This window comes from Heteronotia binoei, chromosome 7 (assembly GCF_032191835.1).
Source record: "Heteronotia binoei isolate CCM8104 ecotype False Entrance Well chromosome 7, APGP_CSIRO_Hbin_v1, whole genome shotgun sequence".
NCBI lineage: Eukaryota > Metazoa > Chordata > Lepidosauria > Squamata > Gekkonidae > Heteronotia > Heteronotia binoei.
This window is the reverse complement of record NC_083229.1, coordinates 36,281,309-36,305,288: the sequence shown is the minus strand read 5'-3', so window position 1 is coordinate 36,305,288 and position 23,980 is coordinate 36,281,309. Positions and strand designations below refer to the sequence as shown.

The 23,980-nt window shown below is 42.6% G+C and overlaps 1 protein-coding gene across 45 annotated transcripts in view; it reads left to right on the top strand.

The window, feature by feature from the left end:
* RIMS2 (regulating synaptic membrane exocytosis 2) overlaps positions 1-23,980 on the top strand; it is a 679,145-nt gene that overhangs the window by 77,160 nt on the left and 578,005 nt on the right. For 40 of the 45 annotated variants that reach the window (XM_060243358.1, XM_060243355.1, XM_060243365.1 and 37 more), the window contains exons 2-3: positions 8,285-8,317; positions 8,710-8,796. The exons of the other annotated variants lie outside the window; for them this stretch is intronic. In XM_060243358.1, coding sequence (XP_060099341.1) covers positions 8,285-8,317; positions 8,710-8,796 — 120 coding nt within the window. The remainder of the gene's footprint in view (positions 1-8,284; positions 8,318-8,709; positions 8,797-23,980) is intronic. 45 annotated transcript variants of the gene reach the window in all.

Genomic DNA, 23,980 nt, shown 5'->3' with positions numbered 1-23,980 from the left:
ATAAAAATCAACTTCAGTTAGTTAAGATACTTGTATTTGCATGCCATCACTAATTGGAGTCAGCTGAAAACTTTTGTTTTCAGTCTTGGTATGTTGCATGAAGGAGGGAACACATGAGTTCAGCAGTTAACCAGTTTTGCGCTTGTCTCAAATGCATCAGATCTGTATAGATTTTAAGAGCATAATTTATTTTACCTAAATGGATGAACCTATCCTCCTGAATTCTATTTTTACTGTACAAATAATTTGCACAAACAAGCAAATTGTGTTTCTTTTAAAAGGAGATGTAATGCCCATTTCCTTTTCAGCCTGATGTAGGGAGTTAGGTGGAATGGAAGATGTAAGTAAAGATTTTTTTTTGTGATTGGTGTGTAGTTTGCTGTAGATATCTGAATACTGTTCTTTTGTATGCTCTGTGTTCCATGGTTTAGTAGCATGTGTGTGCACTGTGTTTAGTACTGATCATAAGCATCAAATACCATAATCTGTATTATTTCCCCTGCCTGTTTACTTAGATGTACAAAATCTAAATATTCAAAGTTTAACTCAGATACGAAAGATGAGTTCCTGTCTATCCTTCTAACAAGAACCTTTAAAAAGCTACAAATATTCAACAATCCCATGTACTTTTCCTTGAAAGTAAGTGTCATGGAACTCAGTAGGAGTTATCCTTGAGTAAGCATGCATAGGCTAGGCTATTACCTACCTAATGAAAACCTCAGAGCATGTATTTCACATCTATCATTAAAATCCTGAGATTTTTTTTTAAAAAATCTTTTAAATGCCAAACAAGGCAAAAGTTGGAAGTACTGTGGCATGACAGTTTTTTAGATGAGATTCATGAAAACATGAGTTGTTAGGAGAAAGTGTGATGAAAGTTTTGTAGGCTTATTGGATGCAATAGATTGCTAAAGATTCAAAGAGGAGGCAACAAGCATGGGAAGAATTTATGCCACTGAGGGCCTTTTCTGGGTATGTTCCTAGGTTTGATTGACAGATGTATAAGATTTCTGTCCTTGAAACTTGATCTCAGGCATTGGGACTGCAGCTTATTGAATGAGGGGACTTAAGCCTTTCCTCCTTTTATATTATTTATAGTCCACCTTTCTTACAAGGACTCAGGGCCATAGGCAGGATTTGGGGAGTCAGGGGGCCTTGGGATTTTTGAGAGGGCACTCAAGCTTCACCCCCAACTCCCCCTCGGTGCAGCTGGCTTGAGGGCTGGACTCCCCAGCCTCCTCCTCCCTCCCTTCCCTACCATTTCAATGCCCAGGAAGGGGCGGTGGAGTGGCCATGGCTTCCTGGACTATTTACATCCCCCCCGATCAGCTCATCAGTGGGTAAAATGGCTCTGGAGGATCGTGATTCCTATGCCGGCCCTCTGGTGTGATCATTATCAGTGCGGGGTGAGGGGGCAGCAGCAGTGGGAAGGACGAGCCGCTGAAAGAGTGGCCATGGCCACTGCTGCCACTGCCTCCTCCCCCCATCTTCCCATGCGATCCAGGAAGGAAGAACAGAGGAGGAGGCAGTGGCAGCAGTGGCCACGGCCACTCTTTCAGCGGCTCGTCCTTCCTTCTGCTGCTGTCCCCTCACCCAGCAGTGATAGCAATCATGCCATGAGCCTCCACGAGCTGAGAGCCAGTTTGGTGTAGTGGTTAAGTGTGTGGACTCTTATCTAGGAGAACCAGGTTTGATTCTCCACTCCTTCATCTGCATCTGCTGGAATGGCCTTGGGTCAGCCATAGCTCTTGTAGGAGTTGTCCTTGAAAGGGCAGCTGCTGCAAGACTTCTCTCAACCTCACCTACCTCACAGGGTGTCTGTTGTGGGGGGGGGGAGGTAAACAAGATTGTGACTGTTCTGAGATACTGAGATTCAGAGTATAGGGCGGGATATAAATCCAATATCATCATCTTCTCCTCCTCCTCCTCCAGAGCCAGTTTATCCTCCAATCAGCTGATTGGCGGGGGGTTTTAAATAGCCCAGGAAGCCGCAGCCACTCCACCTCCCCTTCCCGGGCATTGAAATGGTGGAGGAGGGAGGAGGAGGCTGGGGAGCCGGGGAAGGACCCCTGCAGCCCTCAAGCCACCAGGGGCCTCCAATTCAACCCCCTCGTGGCTATGGGCCTTCAGGGACTCAAGGCAGATTACTTGTGGTAAATCAGTACAATCAGCAAAATGGGATAGTTAGTGACTAATATGTTAGGATTTTAAAGTCTGGAACCACCAGAAAGAACTGAAGCATAGCCCAAGTATTAACATTATGTGGTACAAAATTACATAATAGGAGCCTGCTTATAATAAACTATGCATAGCAGTATAGTCTGCAGTCTTTTTAAAATTCAAGTAAACTTGTGAACCCTGTTACCTGCACAGAAAAGCCCTCTTGAATAATCCAGTTTTGCATAGTTTGAGAAAAACCAGGAGAGTGGGAGCTTTCCTGACTTTCTTGGGCAGGCCATTCCATAAGTTGGGAGCCATAGTGAAGAAAGCAGCCGTATGGGCAGATGTTGATTTTGCCCATTCACATGTTGGCACCTGCAGAAACCCCTGCTGACATGAGCAAAGTTGTAGCAGAGCATAGAAAAAAGGCGATCCTGTCAATAAGAGGGGCCTAAGGCTATGAAGGGCTTTGTATGCAATAGCCAATACCTGAAACTGAGCCTGGTAACAAATAGACAGCCAATGGAGTGTCTGGGAGAAATCTACCTAGCTCCCAATGTTTGCTGAGCTAGGTATTCTGTACCAGTTGTAGTTTTTTAATTGAATTGAATTTGAAGGGAGATCGAAGTACAGCGCAGATAAATAGTCTCAATGTGACTCTAACATGGATCCAGGTGGCCAGGTCAGCTGTATCAAGGTAAGGAGCCATCTTATGGGCTAGACTGAGTTTGTAGAAAGCCTTTTTTGCAGCTGCATTCACTTGCTTTTTTGATAAGAAAGCTGTATCCAGTACAACCCCAAGGTTTTTAATTGAGTTGGCAAGGGTCAGTTGAACTCTATCAAAATTGGGGAGCACTGTGCCCTTCAAGATCTCCACCTTCTCAACCAGTATTACTTCTGCCTTTTCATGGTTTTTATCAATTTATTGACTTTTAACCAGTTAACCACAGTAACCAGGCAGCGATTCAGGATGTCTACCCCATATCCAGGAGATTTGGATAAGAACATATAATGCTGAGCAGGGCTTTTTTTTAGCAGGAAGGCACAGGAAATCAGTTTCGGCTGGCTTGGCATTAGTGGGTGTGGCCTAATATGCAAACATTCTGCCAAAAAAGTCCTAGAGCTGAGTATGATCATCATATTGAGGACAGCCAAGCCCAAAACTATGCAGATATTCTACCAAAAAAGCCCTAGAGCTGAGTATGATCATCATATTGAGGACAGCCAGGCCCAAAACTATGCATGATAGTTGTAAGGAGAAATTGAAAAGCATGAGGCATATAATCACACCCTGTGGAACCCCACAAGATAGGTCCCACACTGATGTCAACTGGTTTCCAAGAGAAACTCTTTAACCCTGATCCATGAAGAAGGATGTGAACTAGTTCAGTGCTCAGAGTGTACAAAAAATCTTTTTTTCCTGATTCAGGTCCATTGGAGTTCAGGAGGTATTTAAAGAGACCATGGCTTTTATTTGGGTGCAGCTATTCTAGTAGTGGAATCACATTCTCTAATCTGATACATCTGAATAAATACAAAAAAAATACTAATAAGATACATCTACCTTCAGTCTCCTCAAACAGATGACATAGTCTATTGCAGGGCTCCCCAAACTTTCCCTCTCTGTAGCCCGATTGTTTTTACACTTCTTTGTGGCCCACTAAAATTTGGGGGCGGAGCCAGGAGACTTTGGGGATGGAGCTGGGAGACAGGAAATGATGTACAAACATGCTTAAAACACTTGCAATATCTTTAGGATAGGTAGGAGAATAGTGGAATTTTGCAATGCAGTTTTAAAACTAAAACATCAAGAAAAAGCACAAGGATCACACAGCAGAAAACTAAAAATATAAAATACTCTCAGCCTGGGAAAACATGAAATGGCAGGCTTTCAAGTCCCCCCCCCCCTCTGTCTACTCAGATTAGCAATGGCAAGGAAGGAAGGAAGGCAAACAGACAGACAGGGAAAAAGATGAGGGGAATAAAGCAAATAAGGAGAAAGAAAAACTGACTGACAGAAAGAAAGAATAAAAGAAAGAATGAATGAAAGGGAGAGTGGGTGGGTGGGGAAGAGAGCTGGAAATAGACAAAAAAGAAAGAGAAAAGAAATAGGAAGGAAGGAAGGAAGGAAGGAAGGAAGGAAGGAAGGAAGGAAAAGCGGGAGGGAGTGAAAGAGAGACAAAAGGAAGTATGAGAAAAGAACGGAAAGGGAAAGAAAAGAAAAAAACAAATGGGATGGGAGCAACTTACCTTTAAAACTGCTGACTCTTGCCCCACAGTTCGGCCCACTGAGCCCTGCCGCCAGCAGGAAGTAGGGAGCGCCCCGTGTGAATGCGGGTGCATCCCCTGACCGCCGTTGGCCGATGCTGCCAACTGATGGAGGAGGAGGAAAATGGCTTGGCCAGAACATTTTGCTTTGGGCCGAATGACAAGAAAACTCAAGAGGAAGGAGGGACTTTGCTTTTCTCTCGGGCTCCCCTTCCCACACGCCGGCAGGTAAAGTGCAGAGGCCACATAGGCTGGTCTTGGCGGCTCCAGGAGGAAACCCTGTGGCAGTCCGGATGGGGTGTGGCTCCAAAGACGAGCCGTCGGGCTGCTTTTAATTTAATTTCTCCCTAGTTATGAAGCAAGTGCAGCAGTCAGTTAAGGGAGCCCTTCAGAGCCGGAGGGAAGCAGGACAGCTGTGCGGCGGAGGTTGTGTGCCCTGTGGGCAGGGCGCTTCCCTGGAGATCCGCGCTTTCTCCAGAGGTGTGGAATGGAGCCTGCGCTGAGCAGCCAAGTGCTCCGGAAGGTGTGTGCCGCAGGCGGCTGCCTGGCTCAGGGCACCCTAGCATCACCGGGAGGACTCCATGCACCTGGCCTGGGAGTTGGAGGATGCCACAACTGGGGGAGGTCCCCACACAGGCACAGCTGCGTCCCCTGACCTCCGCCGGCCTGGGAAAGGTCGGGAGGTTCCTGCGCAGGCGCGGCTGAGTCCCCTGACCTCCGCTGGCCTGGGAGAGGTCGGGAGGTCCCCACACAGGCACAGCTGCATCTCCTGACCTCTGCCGGCCAGGGGGACATCAGCCGGAGGCCTCGCGATCCGGCAGTGAGGCCAGCATGGCCTGGTGCTGGGTCGTGGCCCTGCTAATGGGAAACGGCGGTCTATTGTATCAAAGGCTGCAGATAAATCCTCTAAGAGGAATAGAAGCTTGGCCTTTGGAGTCCGCCACCCAATACTAGCAGAACTGTCTCTGCCCCATAGCCTGGCCTGAAGCCAGATTTAAAAGGGTCTACAGCAGGTGAGTTATCCAAAAAGACTTTGGTCTGCTACTGCTGTCTGTCACCTTGATTGGAAAAAGTAAATTAGAGAATGGGCAATAATTGACCACTTCATTATTCTGTGGGGATGTTTTTCTAATTAGCAGACAGATAACTGTCTCTTTGAGTGGTCAAGAGAAGGGGCCTTGAATTAGTGACTGATTTGTAATAGAAATTAAAGGTTTGTTGATGCAGTTCTTACATAATATTAGCAGACAGGATGGGCAAGGATCCATGGTACAGATCCCAGGATATTGTTCACATCTATTATGGAAACTGGATTAACGTGATCCATAAATAGCCCAGGCAGTGTATTAGACCTTTCTTCTGGTGTACCTATGTTACAACTGATATCCAGATCAAAGCATATTCTTGATATTTTATCAGCAAAAAAATTACAGCTATTGGACTATACCTGGTCCATTAAAGGTTCCGATTTAGTCATCAGGAAATGCTGAGTGACCTTAAATAGTTGGGATGAACATGGACTAGCTGATGCTGTAATAGTAGGTCTTACAAAGAGTTCTATAGCATGATCTGTCAGATTCAGTATGATTTCTCCACCAGTGCCATTTTGGACATATCCCAACCTTTTAAAGATTACCCAACTCTATGGTAAACCAGAGGGCTGGATTACAACCCAAGGATGGGAGAGGTGAGCAAGGGGCCACCTTGTTGATTGCTTCAAGAAGAAGAAGAAGATGAAGATGTTGGATTTATATCCCGCCCTCCACTCCGAAGAGTCTCAGAGCGGCTCACAATCTCCTTTACCTTCCTCCCCCACAACAGACACCCTGTAAGGTGGGTGGGGCTGGAGAGGGCTCTCACAGCAGCTGCCCTTTCAAGGACAACCTCTGCCAGAGCTATGGCTGACCCAAGGCCATGCTAGCAGGTGCAAGTGGAGGAGTGGGGAATCAAACCCGGTTCTCCCAGATAAGAGTCTGCACACTTAACCACTACACCAAACTGTCATGCAGCACCGGCCCAAGGGTGCATGGTGCTCTAGGCAGACTTGCGGCCCACCACCCTCTCCACAGTGCACACCTGTGCTTCCCCCCGCACCGCCATGGCACTGTGCCCCCTGCATCTCCCCTCTCTGGATGGGAAGGAAGTGGGGAGGAGTCAGCAGCGGCCACCCTTTCAGGACACTGGTCCTTCTTCCTGCTGCTGGCCTGTCCTGGCGCTGAATGTGAATGTGCAGTGTGGTTTTACCCACTGATCAGGTGATCGGTGGAGGGGGCCTTTAGATAGCCCGGGAGCACGGCACTTGACTGCCGTTCCAGGCATTGAAATAGACCTGAGGTGGGGAAGGGAGGGAGGAGGAGGCCAGGGAGTGGGCAAACTAGGAATTTGCCTAGAGGAGAAGGGGGAAGGCCAAATTCAGTGCCCACGCCCTGCCGATGCCCTAGGCAACTACCTAGTTTGCCTAGTGGGTGAGCCGGCCCTGGCTTCATGTTTCATGTTTCTACTGTGGCCTCAACAGAACACATATTTGAATTCCTAACCCCCCCCCCCCCCATAACATTTTGGAATCCAGTAGGAATCAGTAGGCTGAGCTCTGCTGGATCATCTTACATGCCAGGCACTGAGTGATATAGAATCATAGAGTTGGAAGGGACCTCCAGGGTCATCTAGTCCAACCCCCTGCACAATGCAGGAAACTCACAAATACCTCCCCTTAAATTCACAGGATCTTCATTGCTGTCAGATGGCCATCTAGCCTCTGTTTAAAAACCTTCAAGGAAGGAGAGCCATCACCTCTTGAGAAAACCTGTTCCACCGAGGAATCGCTCTAATGGTTAGGAAGTTCTTCCTGATGTTGAGCCAGAAATACTTTTGATTTAATTTCAACCCATTGGTTCTGGTCCTACCTTCTGGGGCCACAGAAAACAATTCCACACCATCCTCTATATGACAGCCCTTCAAGTACTTGAAGATGGTGATCATCTCACCTCTCAGCCGCCTCCTCTTTAGGCTAAACATCCCCAGCTCCTTCAACCTTTCTTCATAGGACTTGGTCTCCAGACCCCTCACCATCTTTGTTGCCCTCCTGTGGACCTGTTCCAGCTTGTCTATATCCTTCGTAAAATGTGGTGCCCAAAACTGAACACAATACTCCAGGTGTGGTCTTACCAGAGCAGAGTAAAGCGATACCATCTCTCCATGTGATCTGACACTACACCTTTTGATACAGCCCCAAATTGCATTTGCCTTTTTAGCCACCACATCACACTGTTGACTCATGTTTAGCGCATGATCCATTAAGACCCATTAATGTATATATGTATCTGTGTGAAACCACAAAACATAATTTTTACAAGCCTTTTAGAATACATGATGCGAAAAGTGTCAAATGTATGTGCAAGTTTATTAATATGTAGAATTTTCTGATCAAATAAGGAATGAATTAAACACTGAGCAAACTATACTTCGTTATCTTGTGGCGTATGAAATATTTGTAAGTTCTTGTTCTCAATTTTGTAAGTTCTTGTTCTCAGTTTTGTTATTGAACACTTCTGACAGTTATGTCTATAATAGCCTCACAAAGCTAACTTCTGACAGGTATGTCTATAATAGCCTTACAAAGCTAAATGTGCTTCTGTTGAAAGAATGGGTGCTAATCAGAAAATAAAGAATTACAGATGTGTGGGATATTGCATAATCTTTTTAGCCTAATAGGAAAATGGTCTACATTGGAAGTTGTAGTAACAAACAAAAAAAATGACAGTGAGTGTATTTCTGTAGCTAGTCAAGAGAGAGAGGACTGCAAGTAGAAATTGTGTTCCAGTACACTGCACTCAGTTACACAAACTTATCTTTTTAGGGTCAAAGAAGAACAAAAACCACAAGCGACACAGTAAGTAAAATATCTTGAAAGTGCAGTGGGCTTGACTTCTCTACCTTTGCCATATTCTGCTTTCTGCACCTTTAATGGTATTAGATTTCACTAATATCTGCTAGGCTGCAGTTAGTCATCTGCTTCCTGATTGGCTTGTAAGAGCTGTCTGCAGCTTCTTACTTCATCCACATTTCAGTTGGATGTAGTTTCTTGCTACCTGCTTGTGGACCACTTAAGTGCAAAATTTTATTTCCCTTACATCCTTATAGTGGCTGATTTAATTGCAGTGAACATCCCCATTGGCTGTAGCTTTTCTTCCTTTACATTACTATTTTTATTGGGTAATAAAGCATTTATACTAGTATGATTTTATTTGGTTATTCAGTCACATTATTTGCTTATTTAAACAGGTGGTTTCCCTTTAGTGGAATCACTGAGCTGGTAAATAACGTTCTTCAGCCACAACAAAAACAGCAAAATGAAAAGGAGCCCCAGACGTAAGTAAGCTGCTCTCTGTAGACTAAATATTGCTGTACCACTAAACATACTGGAGAGTATGTTTCAATAATACATAACAACCTTATAAAAATATCTCACAAACTGAATCATATGCATGGTTTTTTGGGAGTAAATTCCCAAGAATTCTGTGGGAGTTATTTCCAAGTTATCATGTTGCATAACTAAATATTGTTTATCAAGCATCAATTGGCAGAAGGAAATGTGAATAGTAAGAACCTGGCTTATGATATGGTTGTAGGAATACTTCCTGCTCAGTGTAAGACCTCCTGTCATAAAATTAATGTGTTGAACTTCTTCAGAATTAATCTGACTGATATGCATGAAGAACTTGAATTTTCAGATCAATCATGTGTGTACCCAAGATGTTTGTGTACACATTACATTTACCTGCATCATCATTGTTTCATGCCTTTAAAATATCTGACAAGTTGAAAGACTGTGACAGATAATGCCTTTGGTTCTTGGTGTCATGCCTGGATGATTTTCCTTTGAGGAGAACCTTGAGAATAAGTTCTTTTAAAACTGTTATGATTGTGGCAGAAATGGCAAAGCTAGAAGATGCAGACATTTAAACAGGCATTAATGAGTTGTAAATCACAACTTTTAAAAAGAGTTTTAGAAATAAAAGGACATTTTAGTGTTCCTTTAAGACCATTAAAAAGCTCTTATACTTGTAGGATTAAAATTACTATTGAGATTACACTCTTCATATTGAGTATTTCAAGCTTTTAACTCTTCTGAAACATATCTGTTACTTCAGTGCTAGCAATAAAATAACTAAAAAGAAAAGAGACAAAAATGCAGTCCTTTCAGATTTCTCTATTGACATATATATTATCTGTGGGTTTACTTCATCCTGTGCCTTGCATAGTTAGTCATATTGTGATTGGAAATAACATATTACTGATTTTTAAAATTGTGTGTGTGTGTATAGTACTTCTGGAAATCTTTCTTTGTGTATTCCAAATGCAACTATATTGTTCTTTGAAAATGTGTGGTATTCTAGCAAGGTCTTGCAGTACATATGGATATGCTAGTTAGGCTTTAGGGCCTTGAGCCAGGATTTTTTAAATGTAGACTTTGCAAACACTCAGACTGTATTTAAATGTGTATAAAGCAATACAATTGTGTAGGTTTTATTTACTTGGAATATAAATCATGGCCACATAATAATCATTGGGTTTATAACTTGATTGTGTTCTTCAGATAAATTTGTGAAGTTGAAAGCTTGTCATCGATCAATCAAAGCATTGCTGCAGATAGAAGGATTTCTGTTCACAGAGTGTGACTTTTGCACCTTCCCCTTCCTACTACAGCCCCAAATGCTCACTTTAATGGCTTTGTGGGGCTTTTTGGTGCAGGAGAGGGGAGGTGGGAAAGTCACATTCCATGAATGGAAATCTTTCCATCTGCAGAAATTGTCTGGTGGATCTGAAATTCAGGTTGTGATCCAGAACCCCCCATGCATACAGTGATATATGGTTTCACCTTTGGTTGTGATATATGGGTAGTTCATGTGTACTCTGTCCCTAAGCAAAAGAATACTCCACAGTTTAATATTATTGAATTCAGTGAACTGTTTTTAAAGCCCATTCTCAGAAGTATTTTAGTGAAATTTTTTTTTTCATTTATTTGGGCATCTTTTGTATTTGAGACATTTAACTATAATTTTATCATTAAGCCCTATGATTTTTGGGTTTCTTGTCATTTCTTGAGGGTCATCTCTAAAATTTCAAGTGATAAGTTATTTTTCTAAGTATACTGTGATGTTTTATAAATTCACATATGTGTTTACTTTTCAATCTCATGGGCTGAATCCTGTCAGTCTTTTCACTTAGTCTCACCTAAATCTGGTACTTTTCCACATGGCTTTGTCTGTGCAGGTTCCATGTTTCCCAGCATAGTCTTTTGAGGTGGTTAAAAGAGGTTCTCTGTTTTCTTTACTTACACAAAGAAATAAGAATTTCTAGATGACTAAAAGGTTTATCCTCTCAGGTGTTGTGATGCAACAGTTCTTACTGTGCCTCTTCAGACTGAAGTGGCATCCTGAGCAACTAATACAGTATGGGAAGAGAATGAATGTAGAATACAAATAATGTTGTAACAGGGCTGGGTTCATGCTTACTTAAATTTAGGATATCAAATATCAGTTAGCAACATGTATTTTTTATTAAATAAAGGAGAATCAGATATAGCTGGCTGGCATCAAGAGGTTTTGAAGTACTTTTGAAGTTAGTTCTTTGTATAAATGACAAAACTGGCCTGTATCCTGCCACTCTGCTCTGCAAAGTTTGAAGCCTTCTTCCAATTTAGGCATTTTTTTCAGAATAAACACTCAGTTCTTGAAAATAAGGCTCTATATTAGTTATTTTGACTTCTATAATAATTCTCCAGTGGTTTACTAGCTACCATGGAAGTTATTTCTGTGTGCTCTATGTACTTGTAAAAAAAATCATTCCATGTGACTACCACTTCTCTTGTGAGATGGACAATTGATAAAGAATGTTCTAAATTAGTATTTGTGCTATTTTAAAATAGCAATTGTGGTGCTTAAATAATGCTGCAGAGCAAACATTTAAATGTGTTTTTGAATATAAATATAGTTAAATTATTTTTAAAATCATACCTAGCTGAATAGTCACTGATATGTCTTCTGCACGAGGGTGATAGGCAAACTCGTGAAGAGTTCCATTTATTTATTTTATTGTAATATTATGGTGTTTATTGTTTTTGATGTTGATTGTTTCTTATTTTATTTTATTGCTTGCGCATTGTTTTGGGTATGTGGATTGGAAAGGCAAATATATGCATTTCAAAATGTGAATGTGAGACTTATGAACTTGGAAAACAATCACATGTCCCTCTTACTTGGTCAGACTTGATTTGAATCTGTACTGAGAAAGAGTAAATCTTAGCTTTGCTAGTACCCTTGATTGCCTTCCCCTTGCCTTTTTTGAATAGAAAATAACACCTGTCCTGGCATTATATTCCCCGTAACTATATATAGACTTACATGAACCTTTCAATTTGGTGGTTGTTGGTGTGTTTAAATACATTTTTACTACAGAGGAACATGATAGTTTGACATAATCTGATATTATTTTCTATGGGGAAAGAGTGGGTGACAAAGGTAGGACATGGAGACTCATTATGGAAAATGAAGCCTAACCATAGATTCATTCACTTGTTCTGCTGCTTCCAGAGCAGAGTGACTGAAGATATGGTGGTGGGCTCTTACTCGACTGGTGAGCTGTGTTCATGAGTTTTGTGATGTATTTATAGATAAGAGAAGAGTGCTAAAGGATACTAGGAGATATTTGAGACCAAGAAGTTAGTTCAATGATGGCGAATGGGTTGCTGATAGCGTAGCAGAAAAAAACATTTCAGTGAGATTAACATTGATAGTTTATTAAATGTCTATTTTCAAATGTCAGTGGCTCTTAATCAAGCTTATGAATCTTTTCTCCTGCCTCCTCCTCCTGTCCTCACCCTTTGAAGCTCCCAAGCTGAGGAAGTTCCCAACTCCTTCTGCCTTGTCTTTGCTGGCTGCAGCAGTAAGCTCTTCTGGGTTTGCAGAGCTGCAAGAAAAATGCTGAATGGATTTTCCATTAAGGTCTCTGCACCCAGATACTATCTATTGCACATTTTCTTTGGGACTTTGTCTGGGCTGCATTGTGTTTCAGTGGAGTGGAGCTTATTTTCACTTTCCAGCATTCCTATAGCCAGCTGAAGCTCTTGCTTCTTGGAGTTGCGACTCTGAGCCTAGGAAATGCTAACACACCCATGGTCTATATATACCACTGAAGTGTTATTATAATCTTATACCTTGTGTGTGTGTACACAAAATATATTAATATATTATTTGTTCTTGTTCAACAGAATATTTGTCTTCTGTGCATCTACTATGAGTGAGGTATATTCTGTGAACGATGACCGTCCTTTGGCATATTACAGTGTTGGATTTAGAAGAAAAAATAAAATAAAAAGTACATCCGGTATAGCCACTATGCATTATAATGATGCCATCAACTGGCTTCACCTTATGGTGGTATCGCTTAGAATAGCACAGATAATGGTATAATGTTGTCTTAACTAGTCATCTCGTCTTCTAATTATCTGCCTTAAAAATATATATATAGTTATTTCTTCCTACTGACTAGCTGTAGAAGTTCCTTGATGATACTATTAAGAGTGCTAAACAAGTAGCTAGCAACAGAAAATGCAGCCATCATGCACTTGAGGAAAAATTGTTTATGTTAAAGAACAGAAATGGATATTGATAAAGGTCCATTCATCTTTGAAATTTGTTTGCTATCTTAAGGATAAAATCATTTTAAAACATAAGATTACTTACATCCTTTCCAACTTCATGTTAGATGTAATGAGTATGTTGGGTGTTTGTCAAAGTCTTAAGTTTGTTTTTTAGTATGAATAACCTGGGGATGTAAACAAAATTCTTGGAGAAGTGAAACTATCAACCAGCATTTTCAACCCTTGTACTCCCTGGTTGCTGAGGGACGGGGGAGGTACTACTAACCTAGTCAATGGCAAAGGTGATGCATGAATCATTGAGGGAGGAATGATTGATAGCATTGAAAAAGGCCTTCTGAAAAAAAATACTATAGTGTTTTCGGTCTTAACATCATTAGGGAAGAATATTTCATTCTTGGCAAGGTGATAAAAAGTGTTTGGTGGCTTCTCAGCTCCAGGGATTATTGAATGTAATGGGCTATCTGGATCCTTTTCAGTCTGGTTTCCCATTAGTTTTTGGCACTGATATCACCTTCATATTCTTATTTGAGGAACTTTGCAGGAAGGTGAGCAGGAGAAGTGTATTGCTGTTAGCTCTCTTATACCTCTCAGAGAATTTTAATACTATTGAACATGGCATTCTATTGGACTGCCTAGCCAGGATTTGAGAGGACCTGTGTTGTGGTGGATCTAATCCTTGCTAGAGGGTAGTGGTGCTCTTGTGGTAATCAACATCTACATGAAACCACTGGGGTGGTTGTTAGTATGAGGTTGTGGTATTATCAGTATCAGCCTCTTTATTTTATTTGATGTTAAGGATTCTGTAGAATTGCAAAATGAATGCTTGAAACAGTGGTGGCCTATACAATGGTGAACAAACATTTATCTGGATAAGATGGAAGTGCAATTGTTTAGCTATTCGGTTGATTCCAGATGGAGGCTTTAACTTAATATGGATATGGTAATACTTTCCATGAAGATCCAGAATGCAATCTAAGGGTACTTTTCTAAAATAGGAATGATATAAGGAAAATTATTTCCTTTCATCAAAAGGTGAGATGCTGTGTTCTGAACTAACTGAAGTCTTCTTTGTGACTTTAGACTCTACTGTCTTTACCACAGAGATTTTGAAGTTTCCTAGAGAGTTACCTGGTGTCATTTCTGGGCTCAGGTGCAATTTCCCCCACTTTCTTCCCCTTCATTGTTGACAGGTGATCCACCTGGCCAGTCAGTAGCTCAGGGCATGTCTAGGCTGGCCAGCCAATGGGGAATTAGGGCAGGGGGGTGCTTGAGCTATGCACTTGGGTGGGCCCTCCTCTGGCACAGCAAACCTTAGGGCTTGCCCTGCAGGTTAGATTACTGTAATGTGCTCTATTGTTAGAAAGCTCCGGTATGTGCAGAGTACTTTTTCAATGAAATAAAGTGTTTACAAGTTTGAAAACAGTCCTATTCTTACCTTATCATCTTCCTCCATTTTCTTTCTAGAAGCTTCTGTTACAGCTCCTGACTAGTTTTCTCAGTCTGTGTGGACTACAGCCAAAACTATTATTTATTAAAACAGATTTTAAACTAACTTCCTTGTCAAGGATCAGGGCGGTGTACAACATAATGAAATATGCAATCCGTAATAAAACTTAAAAACAATAAAATACAGTAGTTACCTACAACGATGATGCTAAGAATTTCAGTGGCGTCATTGCCTTGTGGGGAGGAGTGGAGTGAGAGTGCCAGATGGATGTTACCATTGCTGTCCTCAGTCAGATGCCTGACAGAACATCTATGCCTTAAAGTGCCCTGGCTCTAGTCAAGGACAAGCAGACATCCCTCAGGCTGGGGACCATCAGTAAATTCTGGTCTACTGAGTGGAACACTCTTCTGGGGGCATTCCCAAAGATACGTGAGTTCCAGACAATTAAGGGCATTAAAGGTCAACCCCAGAACCTTGAATCTGATCTGGTACGGGATGGATATGTGCTGTGTGTGAGGTACCTGGAAGAACCTGGGCCGCTGCATTCTGTACCCGTTGGAGTTTCTGGGTCAGCCTCAAGGGTAGGCCTATGTAGAAGAAGTTACAGTAGTCTTATCTGGAGGTAACAATTGTGTGAATTACATGGTTAGGTCAGTATGACACAGATAGGGGGCCAGTTGCCTGACCTGGCAGAGTTGGAAAAATGCCGGTCTGGCGACATTTGTTACCTGGGCCTCCATTGTTAAGGAGAGATCCAAGATCATACACAAACTCCTGACAGTTGGTGCCAGTCTTAAAGACACACTGTCAAGAATTAGGAGCTGGTACCTCATACCTGAGTCTCCACATCCCAGCCACAGAACCTCCATCTTGAAAGGTTTCAGTCTCAGCTGGCTCAGCTTCAACCATCCCACCACAGCTTCCAACCCCTCAGCCAAGTTTGTCAGGTGGTATCTGGCCACCCATCCATCAACAGATAAAGCTGATTGTCATCAGCGTACTGGTGACATCCCAGTCCAAAATGTCACACCAGTTGGGTGACAGAACACAAAGAGATGTTAAACAACATTGGGGAGAGGATTGCCCACTGAGGAACCTCACAAACTAAGAGGTACCTGGATGACACCCTCTCTCCTAGTGCCACCCTCTGTCCCTGACCTTGGAGGAATGAGGTCAGTCACCATAAGGCTGCTCCATGAACTCCTATGTCAGCAAGGTGGTGGGTCAGAATATCATGATCAACAGTGTTGAATGCTGCTGTAAGCTCTTATAATAACAGCAGCATGACCCGCCTTGATCCAGCTGTATGCTGAGCTCGTCTGTGAGGGCAACCAAAGCTGTCCCTGTCCTGTGGCCAGGGCAGAAGCCAGTCCAAAAAGGGTCCAGGGTCGATGTGTCTTCCAGGAAACTCTGCTGGTTCTTCTGTAACTGCTCTCTCAATTACATTACTCAGAAATGAAAGATTTGAGACTGGGCAATAGCTGGAAGGCTCTAAAGCAGGGGTGCCAAACTCATTTGTTATGATGGCTGGATCTTCACCTTGATGGGACGGGCCATGTGTGTCATAAAATATAATGCCTGGTAGGGGAGACATAAACTTTATAAAGGACACACACACTCAGCCTAATCCAACTCACTGGCTTGTTGAGCCTCAGTCAACAGAAGGAAGAGAGGCTTGGCTCAGTGGCTCTGCTGTGCAATTGAGAGGGCCTGGTAAAGAAAGTTCTCCTTCCCCCACTTCCTCCCCAAGGGAGGAGCATTGCTTTGTAGCTCCTGTGCAGTTGAACAAGCCTGGCAAAGCAAGTTGTGATGCAGAAGGAAGCAAGAGAGGGAGAAGGAAGCAGACAACAGTGAGTTGCTCATGGGTCTGCTTTGGCTCCGAACCGCACATTTGACACCCTTGATCCAAGGTTGGCTTCTTTAAAAGCAATACAATCACAGCCTCTTTTAATCCCTCCAGGTAACCCCCCAAATCCAGGGACAGATTGATAATGTCTACCAGGGTCTCCTGTCTTTCCTCACTGCCAACCTTCACTAGTCATGAGGGATACGGGCTTAGGAGGCATGTGGTCAGCCTAACAGCACCCAGGATCCTGGCAACATTGGCCTAGGAGAGTTGGCTGAAGTTGTCAAACATTGAAACCACAGATGTCCAAGAGGCCTCCAGTTCGCTTACTGTATCAACATTGGCCAGGAGGTCATGGCAGAGTGACAAAACCTTTCTGCAAAAAAGTTTGCAAATGCCTCACGGCCAAGGGCCAAATTTCTAATGTTCTGCAAAAAAGTTTGCAAATGCCTCACGGCCAAGGGCCAAATTTCTAATGTTTTGAGTTCTCTCAGAAAGGTTAAAGATCTAATCACCCTAAACAATTATACTGAGCGAGAGCTGGCAGATGCAATGGAGGCTATATAGAACTCTTTTGCAGCCTTCACTGCCACCTCAGAGGATTTCATAAATGTCCTATAAGTTCTTCTTGCAACTTCCTTATGAGTTAATCTCCAAACTTGGTCATCTCAGTTCCCATTTCATCCCGACTTCCAAAGTGTACTGGGGGATAATTTAGGCCAGGAGCAGACATTGGGGGGTGATTTCATCAATGGCTTCAGAGAGTTGGAAGTTCCAGTCCAATGAATCACTGGGAGGGGGGGATTGGATCTCACAGAGCATTCTGGAACCCAATGGGATCAGTCTCTGTGGGCAAACATAAATCTACTTACTGCTTAGACAGGAGGGGACTGGGATACTCAACCAGGCTTTCAGAGCAAAATGATTTGACCATGACGCTTCCTCTTTAACAATCAGATCCATATCCATCCCCTTACCAAGGATCAAATCCAATGTGTGGCCTACTTGGTTTGTGAAGAAGAAGAAGATATTGGATTTATATCCCGCCCTCCACTCCGAAGAGTCTCAGAACGGCTCACAATCTCCTTTACCTTCCTTCTCCACAACAAACACTCTGTGAGGTGGGTGGGGCTGGAGAGGGCTCTCACAGCAGCTGCCCTTTCAAGGACAACCTCTGCCAGAGCTATGGCTGACCCAAGGCCATGCTAGCAGGTGCAAGTGGAGGAGTGGGGAATCAAACCCGGTTCTCCCAGATACTTAACCACTACACCAAACTGGTTTGTGGGACCTGATACAGCCTGGGAGAGTCCCAGTGCTGCCATGAATGACATCAGGTTCAAAGCCTGTGAAGAGGCATCAGCATGAATGTTGAAGCCCCCCAGAATGAACAGCTTCAGGAACTCCAGGGCTTAGCCTGCTACAGTCTCTAAAAGGCTTGGTAGGCTGTCTGCTGAGGCTGTAGGCATTTGGTACACCAGCCAGTCAGCCAGACTCTTCTCAGCATCCCACACCAGGCATACGCAATCAATTCTGGTGATCTTTGGGATAGCGAATGCCCTGAAAGGAAAACCCTCATGGACGAGTATAGCCATCCTTTTCCCTACCCTTCAGTTTGGGATTGATAAAGAACTGAGGAACCTGGTGGTGTCAGTTCTTTTAAGGTGACTGCTTCACCCTCTGGGTCCAGGTGTCGGTCATGCAGCCAGGTCCACATAATGAGCTGCAATATAATATTGTGATGTTGTGGTCTTATTATTATTAATAGACCTGGCATTGCTCAGCATCAGTGTTGAAGGAGAATTTAATTTCCTAGCCCTCACACCAATGTGTTTTGGGATGGGACAAAGATTGGAAGGAGACCTAGCATAACCATATTGCATAGAATCATAGAATTGGAAGAGACCATACAAGCCATGTAGTCCAACCCCCTGGTCAACGCAAGATCATTCTAGAGCATCCCCAACAAGTGTTTGTCCAGCTGCTGCTTAAAGGCTGCCAGTGATGGGGAGCTCACCACCTCCCTAGGTAGCTGATTCCAGTGTTGAACATCTCTTACTGTAAAAACGTTTTTCCTAATATCCAGCCAGTACCTTCCCACCTTTAAGTTAAACTTATGAGTCCTATCCTCTGCTGCCAACAGGAACAGCTCCCTGCCCTCCTCTAAGTGACAGTCCTTCAAATACTTAGAGAACAATCCTCTTCCCCCTCAACCTCCTCTTCTCCAGACAGAAATTCCCAAGTGCCTCAGCCTTTTCTTCTAGGGCTTGGTCTCCATGCCCCTGATCATCCTTCTCTTCTGCACTCGCTCCATTCTGTCCACATGCTTATTGAAGAGAGGCCTCCAGAACTGCACACAATACTCCAGGTGCAGCCTGTCCAATGTAGTATACAATGGGTACAGCTTGCTTCCAGTGTACATCTCCTTCCAAGCATAATCATATCTAAAGCAGGGCTTTTTTGTGGCAGGAACTCCTTTGCATATTAGGCCACATACCCCTGATGTAGCCAATCCTCCTAGAGCTTGCAGTAGGTTTTGGAATAAGAGCCCTGTAAGCTCTTGGAGGATTGGCTACATCAGGGGTGTGTGGCCTAATATGCCAAGGAATTCCTGCTATGAAAAAAGCCCTGATCTAAAGTAGGCTTTAGTAAATATCTGAGTAAGGTTTTATCCTTGAGAATATGCATTGCTAGATTTTTAAATAATATAGTGTTATACTTTGTGGAACCCTGTTTCAGCTCTGCTTGCAGCTGAACACTAAAAAGGAATCCTCAAACAGTACAACCAACTAAAATCATAAAATTTGATTAAACCAATCATATCTTCACAAGAAGGTGAATGCTTTGTTATTACAGTTGTTATGGCATTCATGCATCTTTGACTTGCTGCTGTTGACCTTTGGGTATGCTTTGTTGTCTTTGATCTCATGTTTGTCTTGCCTGTTGCTTTCCATGAGACAGAAAGCTTCTGTTTAGATATTTACTAACTGGGTAAGAATTTTCATGTGGTGGGAAGAGTAGTCTAACCCCCCTCCCAACACACCCAGTGCAGATCATTCCACATGTAGTGTGGAGGCTCTGGGTAGATGTCATGCAGATATCTCATCCACATGCATCTTCCCCCTCAAAAAAGCAGGAGAGAGTTTATTTGCATTGGGTGGCTGTACAATTTGTAGAGTGCCTAGCGTATACATGATGTTAACAGTTTGGTGGGAGAAAGGAGAATTTTACCAGCTTAGTAAATATTTGAAATGGACCAATGTATCTGTAGTTAGTGCCTACTATATGAATGTGGATGGTATGTAGTAGATCTACCTTGAGTCTCAGTGAGAAAGACAGGCTTAAATAAATAAATACAGGCAGGGCCTGTAAGACAGAGCTCCTCCGCCAGGCTAACTAAGGCGGTGTACAAATGTTAATCTGGGGCCTCCCTGCTGTAGCAGCCCTGCCGAAATCATTCTGTTGTATTGATCCACTACATTAAGGCTTTGTCATCTGTCCTATACCAACTTGGGGATGTATAGGAGAAGTGGCTGCAGTTTGATATTGCCATCTATAGAATTTGACTTGTTATATCATTTTATTGTATGAATTAATTTTAACTCTGTATATTTATTAATTGTCGTTCCCTGTCCAGAACCTGTTGAGGGAAGGGTGGGTTATAAATAAAAAAAAGAATTAAAAAATAAAATAAACCCTTATGACATAATCCAATAACCTGGGTATATAGTAGTTTGCAGAAATTGTTCTCTTTTATTGATCTGCATGGCTCCATCCCTGACTCTTGGCTTGACTCTATAATTATTCCAATATACAAAAAGGGGGGGTTGGAGTTACCAGAAAATTTCCGCCCCATTAGTTTATTATCTATAGTCGGCAAACTGTATGCAAAACATTTAGAACTCTGATTAACTGACTGGATGCGCCTAGGCAACATTATAGGTCCTGAACAGATTGGTTTCTCCAAAGGCAAATCTGCTATGGATCACTGCTGCACTCTGGCCTTCCTTGCTGAAAAATATATGCATACCGGGTCAAAAAAATTATACGCTGCCTTCATCGATTTGAAGGGTGCTTTTGATTCAATAGATAGAGCCCAACTATGGATCAAGCTAGGTCACCTGGGAATGGACCCTCGTCTGCTATTTCTCTTGAGGAAACTTCATTCTAATACCTTTTGCCAAGTGAAATTTTCTTCTAGCGGTGACTTGACTAGTAAAATCCCAGTGTTAAAGGGGGTTAAACAAGGTTGCGTGCTGGCCCCCGCATCTGGCCCCGCATAATTATTCCAATATACAAAAAGGGGGGGTTGGAGTTACCAGAAAATTTCCGCCCCATTAGTTTATTATCTATAGTGGGCAAACTGTATGCAAAACATTTAGAACTCTGATTAACTGACTGGATGCGCCTAGGCAACATTATAGGTCCTGAACAGATTGGTTTCTCCAAAGGCAAATCTGCTATGGATCACTGCTGCACTCTGGCCTTCCTTGCTGAAAAATATATGCATACCGGGTCAAAAAAATTATACGCTGCCTTCATCGATTTGAAGGGTGCTTTTGATTCAATAGATAGAGCCCAACTATGGATCAAGCTAGGTCACCTGGGAATGGACCCTCGTCTGCTGTTTCTCTTGAGGAAACTTCATTCTAATACCTTTTGCCAAGTGAAATTTTCTTCTAGCGGTGACTTGACTAGTAAAATCCCAGTGTTAAAGGGGGTTAAACAGGGTTGCGTGCTGGCCCCGCATCTTTTAAATCTATTTTTAACTGACCTGGCACAATTTTTGAACCCTGTCAACGGTCATCCGCCTAAACTTGCAGGCCGATGACACTACCATCCTCTCTTGTACAAGAGTGGGCCTGCAAAGGTATTTGAATGCCTTTTATGACTACTGTAATTGTAATTCACTTACTATCAATTACACCAAATCTAAAGTAGTTGTCTTTTCAAACTGCTGGCGCCCACAGAGATGGTTTATTGGCAATTCAACAATCGAGCAAACAAAATTTTTTAAATACTTGGGGATCACTTTTAACCACAAGTTAAGCTGGGTTTCACATCGTAACAACACCGTCAACTTGGCTAAATGTTCAGCTGCTCAAATTAAACAGTTTTTCTTTGCAAGGGGCAACCAATTAGTTCCAGCAGCTATTAAAGTGTTCAAAGCCAAAACGCTTGCCCAAATCCTCTATGGTATCCCTATTTGGATCTCAGCTTTTACCAGGAAAGTGGAGGGCATTCAAGCCTCATTCTTTAGACAAATTCTTGGTTTGCCAAAATGTGTGTCCTACTTTGCTCTCTGCTCTGAAGTGGGTCAGTCTTTGGTGGAGACAAAAGCCTGGATTGCAGTGTTTAAATTCTGGCTCAAAATTCATTTTAGAACAGATCCCAACAGCCTTCTTGATTGTATGAAAAGAGACCCATATATTTCATCCTGGACAGCAGTGCTTCTGTCTAAACTCAATCAATTGGGGTTAGAGGTAGATGATTTTTCTACCGCTGATGAGTCATATATCTTCAGATGTATTAAACGGAGACTATGGGAATCGGAGGAAACGAAATTACGGCCAACTGACCCTTATATTTGCTCTCCAGCTTCCTTAGGTCTTTATGCTTTTTGTGGCAAAATGCCCAATTATCTATCAGACCTAACCACTCCAAGTCATCGCAGGGCATTTATGTTGGCTAGACTAAACGTGTTTCCCTCCAAAGTTTTACAAGGGAGATATCAGCGAGTCCCTTTAGCCGACAGACTTTGCTCCTGTGGAGCAAATACCCCTGACTCAATCCAGCATATATTGCTTGATTGTTCTTTATACCATAACCTCCGTAAAGATTTATTTGGCAAGCTTTCTTTTTCTCCAGATTTGTCTATTCTGCCACCCTGTTATTATTTATTGAGTGATACTGAGGGGGTGGTTAGTGAGGCTGTGGCAAAATTTCTGGCTGACATCCTTAAATTTAATTCTGACCATGTTTGAATGCATCTGTAAGCTCGGTTTTATTTTGATTTTATCTCCAATGTTTAAATTTTTATATTCTGTGTATTTTTATCTGAATCTATTATGCCATTAAAGGTTTGGTATGGTATGGTAGTAGTTTGCAGTATACCCTCTTTTATGTATTTTTGTTTCCTGACAGTGCCTCTGCGTAAGTTTTTATTTGGAGTTCTAAGCACAGAAACAATTATAATTTGCATCGCTAAAACCATTGTATCACCAACTGTAGGGTAGTGTATAGCATCAGCAGAGAAAGCTTCAAGTATAGTATTTACTTGGAGTTTTAAGTACAAACATTTTTATTTGCTTCTCTAAAATCATTGCATTACCAGCTGTGGTAGTATAGGTCATGAGTGGAGAAAGCTTTGAATATAGTTAACTCATTGGTCACTTCTTTTTTTCTTCTACTGTCACACATGCACAGCTTTGAACAGTGTAAGGTTAGATGATAGAGTGGTAAACACTCCTGATCCCTGCCTATGCTAGCACACCCAGCATTGTCCATGCTTATTTCCTATTCATTAAAAAGGAAAGCCACCAAGTAAGAACAATCCAGTTGCAGCAGTAAAAAGATACAAGTTAGTTAATAATTGAATACTTTCATGAATGTTGTAAAAGATGTGGAATGAACTCATTCTAATCCTGATACTGTAATGTCCAGGGGTGTTATATTTCTGAGCTAAGGTAGACTGATCTGTTATTTGGCACTTGTTTATTTTTGTCACGTGAGATGAAGTTTAACAAAGTTAATTCTGCATTTACTATTACGGGCAATATTTCCCCAGTAAGAGCATTGGAATATCTTGGCTAGAGATGAGAAAACCTAGATAAATTCTCTCCCCTAGAGACTTTTTCAAATTTTCTAACAGAATGGTCCCATGAGATATTTTCTCTTTTGGAGTGAGTGACATAGTTTTTAACGGAAGGTCTTACTCATTAAAATTTTACTAGCTTAGAGGTTTACAAAATTATGCATGGGATAGAGAAGGTAGAGAAAGAAGTACTTTTCTCCCTTTCTCACAATACAAGAACGCATGAGCAGTCAATGAAATTGCTGAGCAGTTGGGTTAGAACGGATAAAAGGAAGCACTTCACTCACAGAGTGATTAACACATGGAATTCACTGCCACAGGAGCCATAGGATATAGATGGAACTCTCTGACTGGGGGAAGTGATGCTCTGTATTCTTGGTGCTGGGGGGGCAACAGTGGGAGGGCTTCTAGTGTCCTGACCCTGTTGGTGGACCTCCTGAAGGCACCTGGGTTTTTTTGGCCACTGTGTGACAGAGTGTTGGACTGGATGGGCCATTGGCCTGATCCAACATGGCTTTTCTTAATGTAGTACAATCTACACCATTAGATAGTGAGAAGGGGGAACCTCTTCTTCCCCAAGCTTGATTGCAGCTCCCTCTCCTTACTTCGCTGTCCTGTTGCTTGCTGCTCCTCCACCCAACTGGCTATGTAGCAGCGGCATGTTGAGGCTTCTGTGCCTTCTTCTGCCTGCTTGCAATGTTGCCACCTCCATTGCCTGCCCACTCTTCCTTTGTCTGCGTGCAGCACCTCTGCCTCTGCCAGTCTTGCTCATGAATTCCATGGATC